The sequence below is a fragment of the Patiria miniata genome, unplaced genomic scaffold (assembly GCF_015706575.1).
Source record: "Patiria miniata isolate m_02_andy unplaced genomic scaffold, ASM1570657v1 HiC_scaffold_6, whole genome shotgun sequence".
Lineage (NCBI taxonomy): Eukaryota > Metazoa > Echinodermata > Asteroidea > Valvatida > Asterinidae > Patiria > Patiria miniata.
In genome coordinates, this window is record NW_024037073.1 from 2983351 (window position 1) to 2996450 (window position 13100).

At 40.5% G+C, this 13100-nt stretch overlaps 2 protein-coding genes across 3 annotated transcripts; one reads left to right on the forward strand and one right to left on the reverse strand.

The window, feature by feature from the left end:
* Window positions 1–719: 719 nt before the first annotated feature.
* LOC119742609 (tRNA-dihydrouridine(20a/20b) synthase [NAD(P)+]-like) lies at window positions 720–6413 on the forward strand. 2 transcript variants are annotated; one of them, XM_038218727.1, is made up of 3 exons: window positions 720–1054; window positions 1818–2948; window positions 4364–6413. In XM_038218727.1, exon 2 carries the CDS (start codon window positions 1881–1883, stop codon window positions 2892–2894), a length of 1014 nt encoding a protein of 337 aa, XP_038074655.1. In that variant the 5' UTR covers window positions 720–1054; window positions 1818–1880; the 3' UTR covers window positions 2895–2948; window positions 4364–6413. The 2 variants fall into 2 exon arrangements, with proteins under 2 accessions (XP_038074655.1, XP_038074656.1); XM_038218728.1 differs by lacking the exon at window positions 720–1054 and adding an exon at window positions 1169–1280.
* Window positions 6414–6921: 508 nt separating this feature from the next.
* On the reverse strand, window positions 6922–12244 carry LOC119742610 (protein STPG4-like). The gene is made up of 7 exons (XM_038218729.1): window positions 11967–12244; window positions 10605–10679; window positions 9016–9264; window positions 8528–8601; window positions 7962–8016; window positions 7657–7764; window positions 6922–7320 (listed from the first exon to the last, which is right to left on the reverse strand). The coding sequence occupies exons 1-7, from the start codon at window positions 12084–12086 to the stop codon at window positions 7207–7209; spliced, it is 795 nt and encodes a 264-aa protein (XP_038074657.1). The 5' UTR covers window positions 12087–12244; the 3' UTR covers window positions 6922–7206.
* Window positions 12245–13100: the final 856 nt, after the last annotated feature.

Below are 13100 nucleotides of genomic sequence, written 5' to 3' on the forward strand. Positions count from 1 at the left end.
CTTCATGCAATACTATATTGCAATTATGTAACCAGGGTGAAACAGGTATCATGTTTCTTTGATAAACTCTCCTTAATAGTTAAGGCACCATAAATTCTGTAAGAATTTTCTAACTTTCACATTCACACAAGTAGTGGCGCCTTGCGAGTACGGGGGGGGGGGGGGGGGGGGGGGGGGGCAGTGCAGTTCTGTGCCCCCTCCCCTCCCCCATTTAAAGTCTTGAATTGCACAAAAAAAAGTCAGTTGCCTTCCGTGCCCTTGAAAAACCGGTGCACCCCAGGTGCCCCCCAGAAGTATATACGCCGCTTGTCACAAGTCTTGAAAATGCAAAAATTATAAATTCGTTACCAAACGTCCCAACCTTCCAAAAGTTCTCTGACAATATAGGCCTTACACCTTATGACGTCACACTTTGTTTACATGTGCGCTTTCAGTATGAGAGCCAGGTGGGGACGATTGGCTTTCGTCCACACCTGGCTCCCATATGAAAGTGCACATGTAAACAAAGTGTGACGTCATTAGGTCTCAGGACTATTCAGACATTTCCAAACATGAACCTTTCAGATAATCAAGAACTATTTCAACTTCCGCGCATCGCAAAAACTTGTTAATACCATCGAATACAATTTTGCTTCGGCAGCACATTTAATTTCAACATCCGCGAAGAGGTACATTTATACAGGCATGCCATGCACAATATTGTTTTGCCGCGCTGGCGCGCCATAGAAATGAAATACCGACATCTCGTGTCGATGTATCGATCACTAGTCTCTGTACAAAACGCATCGAGACTTCGCCGGCTTTCAAAATGCGTTCGTATACGTTGAAATTTATTACATGCATACAATGGTGGCTTGATTCAAGACTAGTGGATAATCGTGGATTTAAAGATGGCGGACGACACGAGCGAAGTGAGAAATCCGGCCGGAGTGTCGATTTCACGATGACTTTAATCCATTTTCACTTGCACAGAATGGAAACCCTCCACGTGTAATGCAAGCGACGTTGAAAGACAATGCAACTGAACAACCAGACACTTATCTGGCCTCTTTGGGTGGGTGAAGTTAATGCTTTTAAGTCCATAAGCTTGTAAGTCAGTGACGGTCGCCGTACATGCCGTATACGTATATAGGCCTACGTACGACGCCGTACACGTGTGAGCGTGTGTAGTAGTAGAGTTCGAAACAAATTTTACACACGTGGTCAAGCGCGGCGGAAGCAAATGAAAATCGTTTTACCATTGCTTTGGATGAAAGGGGGGAAAATGCTGCCATTTTTCAGTAATAAAAAATTCAATATTTGTCACTATTTCAGTATTTGCAGATATATTATGTTGGGAAAAAATGAATTTGACGGACAAGACTGAGGTTGTCAATTTGGATGACTCCCCAAAAGAATGTATGAATTTAGTTAATTTTATAGGGCCTACTTTTAATTTAACTCACAGACATGACAGACATGTAGTATTTTTTTAAAAGTTCCAGTCATGTTTGCTTTGTTATTGTTTGACCTGATAAACTGTAACTTCAGAATGAACAATCATTTGCTGAATATTATAATTGATTCAGTAAATTCACTCAGTCTCCATCAGCCTTCGCCATTATTCATTAATTTTTTTTGGTCAAAATGTTGCCCTTGCTCTATGATGAAACCAACTCGAAGGGTATCAAGTCACTAGGATAAGCATCAGCTTTTCATCATGTGGCTTATGCAAGTTTACAGTTCTGTTAGTGCCTTCATTTCTGCAAATTTTGTTTTATTTATTATTTATTATTTATTTATTTATTATTTTTTATATATTCTGGTGCCGACTGCAGTGGATTTTCATAGATGATGGCTGATTTGATACTCTAACTGACAGTCCTGAAATCTTGTACAAGATGGCAGATAAGGGACAGAACAGCAATATGCCTCACCAATATCAGTCAGTTCAAGAACTGTTTGAGCAGAAGAAACCTTTGAAAATCTGTGCACCAATGGTGAGATACTCCAAACTGGCTTTCCGAACATTGGTTCGGAGGTACGGTTGCGACCTTGCATTCACACCGATGATTATGTCCAATAGTTTTGTTAGATCAGTGAAAGCCAGGGACAATGAATTTACGACGAACAAAGGAGATAGACCTCTCATTGTACAGTTTGCAGCTAATAATGGTAAGGATCTTGCCGATGCAGCTGAATTGATAGCTCCTCATGCGGATGGGGTCGACCTTAACTGTGGTTGTCCGCAGAAATGGGCGATGTGTGATGGCTACGGTGCTCATCTGATAAAGAAACCCGAGCTGATCAGAGACATGGTGAGACAGACAAAGGCCAGGGTGGGGAGGTCGGACTTCACCACTTCCATCAAAATCAGGATCCACCCCAATCTGAGAGATACCGTTGATCTTTGCCAAAAGGCAGAAAGCGTGGGAGTTTCCTGGATAGCGGTGCACGGACGGACCTCTCGTGAGCGAGCTGAGCCTGCCAATCAGGATGCAATCAAACTGATCAAGGAGAGTGTGGGCGTTCCCGTGATTGCCAATGGAGACATCAGGAGTCTGGAGGACGTGCAGCGAGTCTGTGACCAGACCAACGCGGATGGTGTTATGGCGGCAAGGGGGATGCTAGAGAACCCAGCCATGTTTGCCGGGTACAGCACGACGCCAGCCCACTGCGTCCAGCAGTGGTTGGATATCTCCCTGGCGCTCGGTACCCCGTTTCAGTGTTTCCACCATCACCTCATATACATGATGGACAAGGTGGTCATGAGAGCAGACAAGCGAGTCTTCAACGTTCTAACCAGCACCGCTTCCGTCCTAGATTACCTTGACGAGAACTACGACATAAGACCCTCGTCAGAGTTCTCAACTGACATCCAGAGTACCAAGGGATCAAGTGATGGGATAATTTAGGGATGGTCTGTCAGCAGTCTAGAAAAACAAATCACTGGCATCAAAAAGTAGATGGTATGTTTAATGTTGAACATGTCTTTAAAAAAGTATATGTTTCACTCTTCGCAATTGTATATTCTCATTGTTGATATCAACAGGATGTTTGTATCAAGGGCTTAAGATTCGTTTTTCCATAAATCTCCCATATCTTTAAAAATCTACAAGAGAGTTAATATTTTGCAGGATTTAAGAAGGTATAGACCTTCATCATGCTGCCACCATTTCAGTCATGTTCCCTGTATACAGTACTGAATGATATTTTTTTGTGCAAAAAGGAACCAGACTATTTGTCCTTCCAGCCTCACTTTGGTTACATTGATTTGAATGGGAAAAAGTCAAATGGCTGCAACATGATAATGGTCTTTAGCCCAGTCACTTATGCTTTTAATACATGGAGCTTGTTGCCCCTTGAAAGTTTAAGACTAATGAGTTGTTGGATTTCTGCACAGTGTTAGAATTTGGAGGATTCAGGAAGGTTCCAAGCAACAATGTAGAGTGATAGAATTAAATAGAGCGTAGGAAAGTAGGTTTGCGGGTACACCGTGGAAAAATCTCTTTTGTGAGGGAGTGTTGGCTCTGAAGAGAGTTTGTGGTGAGAGTAAGGTCTTGACGTCGTCAGGAGAAAGGACAGCCTCCCGAAGACAGGACAGTCTCCTGAAGACAAACAGAGTATACTGTCCGAAACATTGAGAGTTTACTCTCACCACCGGCTCTCTTGAGAGCCAACACTCAAAAGAGATTTGTCCATGGTTTACCTGCAACCCTGCTTCCCTACTAACCATTTCACCATGCATTCCCATGCGAAGCTTCGAACAACACTTACATAGAACGTGTAAGTCTCGCCAGTCCATGTTCACTTTTTATGTGAACATCTTGGTACCAAACACTGACTCTAGTCATTGACATTATTTTTAAATTTACCCAGTTGTTCTCTGCCTGATCGACTGAACTCGACAATTAATTTTTTTTTAAATAGTCATCAAATCACAATATTTTCAATTTGTTTTAAATTGTATTGAAATGCTTTCATTTCTTTTGAAGTACCCATTTATTGCCCTTGAATAGAAGTTGAGGTCAACAATTTGTAATAGTCTTCAATTCGCAATATTTTCAGTATGTTGTGAATTGTAATGCTTTCTTTTCTTTCGAAATACACATTTATTGCCTTTGATCGGATGGGCCCATTCAGTACGCAAAATATATGCCAAAAAAAAGGATGTTAGACACGTTGTAGATCCTATACACGGTTCCCGGGTGTGCTGTATTCTTGTAAAAATCACTGATTTTTTTTAGGTCAACTTGCATGCTCTATTATAAATGACAAACAATAAGCAAACCAATCATGACTGGTGATATCCTTTTAGGTAGAAGATATATTTTAGGTTGATTGTTATTGATATGCTCATTCTTTTTGTTTGTGCATCGTGCAGAGGCAAAGCTCAACCGTCTAAAAGGAAAAACTGGCAGGAAAATCAACGCCAAGGACATGCTCCTGTCTCTGGGTAGATCCAAGGAGGATGCCTTGAACCGCTTCGTGTCCCAGGATTCCTCCACTATGGTCTCCATGGAGGAGACTGAGGGGTCAGAGGTGAGGACTAGCAGTGAACTGAAGAGGAGGATGTTCCCTGAGCAGCCTTTGACCTCTGAGGAGCTGCAGTGTCTGTTGGAGAGAGACAGTCTAAACCAGACGGGAGTGGTCGAGGACATCTCGCCGATGCATTCGGGTGGATCCTCCCCATGAGCTGTAAATGGTCTGGGAGGGTTGCAGATGTGCAGACAGTGTGAACTCTAGTTAAAGTTAAACCCCCCTCGTGGCAGCTGAAACACTCCGCCCCCCCCCCCTTGATTCAAACCTGGATCAGCCCCTGAACTCTGTCAGTGCTTACACTGCTTAAGACATACATAGTTTGTCCAAGATGGCAAGAGAAACAGGAAGTCTGAAAAGGCCAGGCTGCGTTTGATCGAATACCCTCTAATTATGATGATGAACAGTTAAAGTAGTGTATGCTAGTGTGTGTATGTGTGTGATGTCGGATTGTTTTCCCCATTAAGCATACAGCACCAATTTACAATACCATGGTGCCAGGGCAAGATTTCTTTTCTTCTGATGGGGGGGGGGGGGGGGTATAGGGTGCTATATAGGCCATCAGCCTCGGTCCAAAATGTTGGCCACCGGTATCAAATGAGGGGAATAATTGCTATACAATGTAGCTAGTTTTGGCAAGGTATACACCTCCAGAGTTGGAAAATATGTGATAGCATTGCAACGGTGGCAGCTTTTTGGGTGTTATCACCCTATTTTTCTTCAAAATGGCCATCAAAATGCTTGTTACCACTCTAGGGGCAGTATACCTTGCACATGCGCACTATAATCATTTATGCCCCGATTTGATACTGACCAAACCCCTAGACTGATGGCCTAATATAATAGGGATGACTACTTAACACCGTCTGAGGCTGTCTGTCAGCCAGGTTGCGAGGTCAGGGAAGGGTAGAAGGGGGGGTTGGTCGGCTAAAACGAGGAGTGGGGCTTCAACTCCTTCAGCCCCCCCCCCCCCCCACACCCACCCCGCAAGTATTTCCAAATGTGGACAAGTAATCTGTTTTTGTTTCCATCTCCTGTGATAAGTTAAACACTGCCTGGTGCATGTGCTGTTATTAACTCACTTTTGTGGGTAAAATTCTGTTTAGAACTTCTGTTCAGAGGGGTAGAAATAGTTGAATTGTATAGAATTAGTTGAATAGAGGGGGAAAGTTGAATTGTATTTTAAAACTAAAATTTCTTCTTTTTATGAGCAACAACTTTTAGATCCAATAAAAATGCTTTGGGAAGAAATATTTCAAGCAATAAAAACACTGGTTTAAAGGTTATTGCACAATAGAGTATCAATGCAACTATGGACACATGAAAATATAACATCTGTAGGCCTATCAGGATTTGAAATGCCAATCAAATATTAATTTATTGCAATAAACGTTCCATACCAAATATTTACAATACACACACAAATCCATTAAAAGAAACCTTGAAAATCGCACAATGTAGAGCCTCACGAAAAAAAAATTGTATTTAAAAACACCTTAAAAATTGCAAACATTTCAAGCTGCATACATTTTTGTGTACAGTTTAACATCAGAAACCAAGCGTAATATCAAACTTTGAAAATAATCTCCTCGGTCAGTCTGCACACACTTTGCTTAATACTTGCACACTCATGCTCATTTTGCTCAAAGAAAATTGCGATGTAGCCAGATACAAACTTTTTAACCATTTTTAACTCGCAATAAAACCCTGTAGATCTCTCACTACAATACATATGTTTTCTGTTAGATCTTCCATACTTTATTAAGCTGCTTCCATTGTTGGTGCATAGTCCTTTGTTTGCTGTAATTGTCTTAGTTGGTAACCTGAAATAATTTCCAAGGCAATTTTGAAACTTTGCAGTCGTGAGTAAAAGAATAAAGGTCATTTGAAAAAGCTACTTTTTTTAAGTGTGATTTGGTCGTCAACATTATGGAGCCCCTAAATACAGTTACACATTAAAGAACAAAGGATCAAATTTATTCATCCCAAAGGTGACCAACCGAATTATTAGCTTACTAATAGATTCAAGATTGTACTGGCACTAAACACCCCGTGTATTTTTTTTTCGTCTGGCTTGGTGTCATTTAGAAGAAATCAAGATTCATGTATAGGTGATTTTCAACGATCAGTCAATATTGACTGATTTGTTTAATTAGGATTTCTATTGAAAAAAAAATCGTGTTTCGTGATCTAAAGGTTGTTCAAGGTTTTTCACTGTTTTTCCGAAAAGTGTAATATCCAATAAGCTAAAACTTCCACATGTTAGGTCTTGAACATTCTCCTTTGGATTTTGAGTGGTGGTATTATTGGGAACGAACAAAGGGCATGAAAAGCAAATGATCCTTTATATATGCCTTTTAAAGTAGTTGTTTTCTAAGTGAAAATTTCCCATGTACCATAACATTTTAGAAATCGGTGCAATCATCTTGGAAAAGTCCTTACGGTGGTGTATAACATGGACATCCAAATGGACCCTTCCAGCCTGTCAATCAAATGTATTGACCAATTAGAGTACGGTTTTGAGTCAGGTGACAGTGAAAGTTGGCCATAAGTACTGTGAGAAATGTAAAGGTGGGCGGAGCTAATGGCTGAATCAGGCCAAGAACGCTCCATTACTATGAGTAGGCTCATCTCAAGACGAGTAAGCATACCAGATGAACACTTGGTGGTGCAGTTCTTGAAGAGGTTTCACAAGTTAAATGCACTGGTGAAGAACAAGCCGTGGTTTCTTCCCATCCTGGAAATCGTGGCTGGCATGGGTGACTGGAACGTCTTATCGTATGAACCCGGACCTGGAACTTTCTGTAATATCAAAGGATCAAGCAAACGATCAATATTAAGGTCTACATGTATGTACATGAACATTTTCAACACTTTTGTCCCAGTCGCTATGTACATGCACATATAAATTAATAACTGGTATCAAACTCCATTTACTTTAATTCGGTTTGAACATTATTTTATTAAAAAAAAGAGAGAAGATTCTACCGCTAATTTCCCATTGATACCGCTTGATCCCGCTCGCGTTTGGCGCCAAAACTTTGCAACAATGGGAAATCGTGAGCCAAAACTTAGCTGTCAGCAGAGTTGTTGGAAAACTCAGTCAGACATAGGAACATTTCAGTCATTCAAACTTACGGTATGTGACGTTGCAAACCGCGGTGTTCTGGATTTGAAGCTGGATGAAATGACGTGCATTGTTTCCGGTGTGTACGATTGGTACCGGTCCGGTGGGGGGTTCTTCGTCTGTATAGGAAAGATGAAGTAGACTTATCATCCACGTTTTTCGTGCACACAATTCTTGAAGTAATTAGAAAAGAGGGAATGAGACCCGCTGGGACTAAGGATGTTCTGACAACAATATTCAAATTTGAATGGGTTTTTTTATCAGTACAAAAAAAACCCTTTAAGTTTGATATTCGTTATTGGTCTTGTATACTCACCCCTTGGAAATATATCGTGGGAAATCTTTGTGACGCTGATTTAAACATTGGATGCCTGTAGTAAATGGAGACAAGTAAATAGTCGATTAGGATAGCGCTAAGAGTTCACGATGTATAACCTGGTATTACACGGCATTTCGCAATGTTAGCTTGACCAAGACCGTGAATTGATTAAATAGTATTTCAAACTCAATGGATCAACAGCTATACACGTTTATCAGACTTTAAAGACAACGTGCTTTGGACCTTTGCGACAAGTTCATCTTGGACGTTTAGTGTTTCTGAACACAGACAATTTCGTAATTCGTGCGTAGGGGGCAGCAGGTCTTTAGGTGCTTGAAACTGAGTTGTATGTTTGTGTGTTTTTCTTTGTTTGGGATACTGAGTAGTTGTTTTTTCATCTTGCCCAGATTTTTTTTCATGCGCTGGATCTGACTTGATCCCGCGCGGAAACTTCCAAACCTGGTCTCTATGCACTTATATAACTACGGCTATAACGTCGCCCGAACACTCGGGAAAAAGATGATTTAAGGATCCGTATATACCAGGAGCGTCACGGTACTCACTTCGATGGTTGTTTTTCACAGGAACAAGACAGGTAGTTTTCCATCGGGTATTGCGTTGGGCAAACGTTGCATCCCTGACGAGAATGAAAACAAAACGAGAAAATTCACTTAAGTTAGTGTAAAAGTAACAACGATTTTCCAACTCCCAAGTAATCACCATAAATCTGCAGCATACATAGCACGCTAAGTTAAAACAATTCACTTAGAGACAGGGACGTTGCCTGCATGCAGTGGACAGCAAAGTGATTTACGCCACGCCGATCGCAAGAGGAAAACATGACTATTCCGTACAACTCAAAGCCTTTTACACTCTTAAATACATTGTTCTTCTCCTTTGAAGATTAGATAAAGTTACCTCATGTTACAGTCTTCCCGCTACTTTCTCTAACTCAAGAAGCCGTGCTCGCACTGCAAGTTTTTACCGAGGCGATGGGTTGAAAAAAATTATATAGTGAATATTTATACTTTCCATGTGTTTCTTCACTGACCTTGTCTTTAACCCCGGGGAGTTCATTCTCAGCCCGTGACGTGTTCTTCATCGAGTACGTGTATCGCGTCTGCTCCAGGTCATAGCCCAAGTCCTTCGCCTCGTAAGCGCCGGGTAACAGAACGGCGCCTTTACGTTGCCTGTCAGCATCTTTCTTACGACCTTCGCCTTTGAAGGTGTAGGTGGCCGGCCGCTCCTCTATGTCCGCTAGGAAGTTGCGGCTATCGTAGGCGCCTGGAACCGGTGTTTCCTACAAAAAAAGGGGATAATCACATTTTGAAAATTTAAGACACTATCCTGTGAAAAAAAAGAAAGTGTTCTAACATTCGAAGCATGTTTAGGCCTATATAAGCACCCCTCAAAAAAACCCAAACTATACCAGTGTTAAGGCGCTTGAAACTTTGGTAGCATTTTGCACCTGCAAATGTCAGCAACATTTTTCATACTTCGGTGTCAGACCTCAAAGGTGACCGACCTGATTATTTCTGGTGAGTCCTACACATTATTTTGCCGACGTTTCTTCACGAATAAACCTGCACTACTTTATTGAGTGTTCCGAACTGGTAGCCATCTTTCGCCGGCATATCCAGGCAGTACATTTCCTGCTTTGACACATAAAATGTCATGCATTCGAACAAGTTCCTCGCGGGGGGTTGAATCACAAATTTCAGAAAAGGAGACCCAATATTTTTTTAGGGGGAAATGCTAAAGCATCATATTTTCGGGGTATATGGAAGTTAAAGGGAATATACATCATTTGCTTTTGCTGTAATTTTCAGAAATGGATGGAATTGGGCGGTTGGAAATATATAGCAAATGTAGTTACACTGACTTTTTGGAGGTTTTGGGTTCGAAAATGCTATAAAAACCAAGAAAAACAATCATTTTCCTGTAGTCTGGTTCCCTGACTCCATATAAGAAGAAACAGGGCAGTTTACATACATTGGGGAATTGTAAGGTCAGGGAACCAGTCTAGCTGGCTTGTACCCGTTCATAGGTGTGTAATCGATTGCAAACAAGTGCGATGGTCAATTGGGGCCAGTATTTGAAAAAAAACAGTTTTTTTCCAAATGACTGTATACCAGGTGCCATGATTTTACAGGATGCTTTACACTGTCATTCACTAACAGTCCAGCAAGGTATTTCAAAATGATTTGGTAGTTTTATTTTTTGATATTTGCAGATGTTGTATTTTCCCTTTAAACTTCAATTCGCTTGACAGGACATATGCTGGTACTCTCTGAAAACACTCTACAAAATTTGACTAGAAAACAATTGCATCCAGCTGACCCTATAGCTGTATATAGTCATCTGGGTGTAAGTTTGACTGTTTTAGTCAAACTAGGTGTTCGTATAGTGTATCGGGTTCGCCCATTATTCTTTTAACGGGGCATTTGCAAAGTCAAATGTTGGTACCCCCGAAAACATAAGTATTCCTCATCGAAAAACAAACGTTCGTTTTAATTAAGTGCATTAACATTATCAGGGAAAGAAAGGACAAAAAGTCACACTATATGCAGTTTTTTTTAATAATTAACTGATTAACACTAGTTAAAAAAAAAGCAAATTTATAATATGATCACAACGTACCCGAATGTGGACCCGCCACCACTGGTCGCGACCGGATACACTCTTCTCATAATTTTCTCGTAGACTCGTGCGTCCCTGAAATAAGAAATAATTTTTTGTTATATATATACATGTATATAGATCACTCTTATTTTCACAAATACGAAAGGAGAAAACTTATTTTCCTACACCTTTTTTGCAAACTTGGATGCTCAAGTGAATAGATGCTGTCAGATATCCCACTTTTGCGACAATGGTGAATTTTTATTAGGCCAATTCAACTTCCATTTCGGTTGTGTAAAAATCAAACGGTTGTGTACTATATGAACAACCCGTTGTGTAAACTGTTGCTTACACAACTTGTGTAAAATACTACACAACTTGTTTAATTTTTTTTTACACAACTGGTTGCTAGGTTCACATCGTACACAACCGAAATAACAGAATGTTGGTGGTTTCTTCAGAAGTACTGGTTTAGCGAGCCTATTGTTTGCCATGGAAATACCGGGTGTTTAAAACAATCATATTGGTTGCCACTAGGTGTTAAACGAGATGGTTTTTTTTCTGAGAAAGAACCTTACTGCAGACGTGTTAATTAATTATGTTATTAATATAGAAAGGAGGAAAATGTTCAAGCCGAAAAAAAAAATGTGTTTACGATAACGCCCTAGAAATAACCAAGGGGGGTTCTTTGTATATTGTAACTTTTTTATGTTTGTCTGTCAGTCTGTCTTACTTTGTTTACTTTTGGGTAACTTTAAAATTAATGGTATTCTGTTTAATTATGCTGTTTAATTGTTTAATTGACACCAAAAATACTCGCATATATAGGGAAGACAGTTTTTATTTTAAATTGTTGGTCAAATATGGTAATAAAAAGTTTGAGGTCGGAAATTTGGCCGCAGGTAGATCGGGTAACCGTAGACCTAAACATACAATTATTTTTCAGCCTATAAACTGACTAACTCATCGAGATTATCCCTATTTTAAAGGAAATTATGCTCCTCACACAAAAGTCAAAACATTTAATATATAGGCCTACAGCTTGTTCTTTCATAAAAAGTTGCTCTTTCATGGTATTCTGTTTAATAAAGCTGTTGGGCCCATGTCATTTACTAAGTCGTAAATTTAATGTCGCACATCCAGACAAATTAAGGTTAGGAATAGGATCAGGCCTATTATACATGTACATGTACTACTGGTTTTATGTCCATCTTTATCTAAATCCATTATTAATGTGTGCAGTGATAGGTACTGCCATGTTTCCTGATGTTCCTAAGGTTTAACATGCCGCACTATAGTGCGAAAATGGTAGGAATATAATTTGGTGTCACTTCGATGTATACCAAAATGGTTTCCTCCAAAATCCCGCGCCTATTTTACCTTAAACGGCGTTGCTCTCTCCATAACACTCGTGCGATCCCTCGATGCTTTCATGTGGCTCTTTGCCGGTTGAACTCGGCCGGTTTTAGCCGTCTTTTCCGACGTCGCCCCGGAAACCATTTTATGCGGAAATTTATGGGCTTCGAAGCCCTGTAGTTCACCAAAACACTGCCCTTTGGATTAGTTTAGGGGGCATAGGCCATACCCCATGTGAAGTGTATATGTTTCGGCTCGTTCATTCAACAGCGTCCCGACTTCGCTATGGTTACCAAAACCCACGGACCGTGTCGATCTCTCTGTGCTAATAAAAGCCACTTCTTATGCAAATAAGGATTTATTGATAAATTGTCGGAATGGTCGTCTATTGTATCGGTCTCTGCGGTTGAAGAGATAACAGCTGAACGATAAGCGTACGACCCTGTTCATTCGAGTGGGATCAAAGTTTTTCAATGTTTTTAATCTTCCTTTGTAAATATAGGCATGTGCGGAAAAGTGCAAGATTTATGATGACTTCAACCTCATAGATTACTGATCTTATTTATGAGCGGGCAACCTCGCCTAAGCCGTGAACATATTTGATAACAAAGTTTACCATGAAAATACTGGGCATGCATGGGTTGAAGTGGAGGGGGGGGGGATTGCCATTTCAGATTGGGCATTGAAAATTTAGCGAGTATCAATTGTCAATTTTGTTTTGTTACTTTAGGTTATTATATAAATATTTTGACACGACTGACACGATAGAGCTATGCCGAAGGCAGGGGCCATATCTTCTTTTTAATTCAGAATCCAACAAGAAAACAGAAAGAAAGGATGATAGTACCCATAAAATGTATGGAATAAAAGATACCCCATCCTCGATCGAAGGACAGAACGTCCGAAAGTATGGCTCAAGTATCGGTGAGCACTGTTAGGCCGACGTTAGGCCCTATAGACCCCTGTCTTTGTTTTATTCCATACTTCTTCTTTTTAAAATTTATACGGAAAGGTACTCTAAAGAATTCTTTTGACATTTCCGGAGGATTCGGAAAATGGCGACCCCCCCCCTCAACCAAGACCAAGAATTCGAACATCATCCGATTAGCTACATTACACTCCCCTCTATTGCTCCCGAACTTAATTGTTAGCCCAATG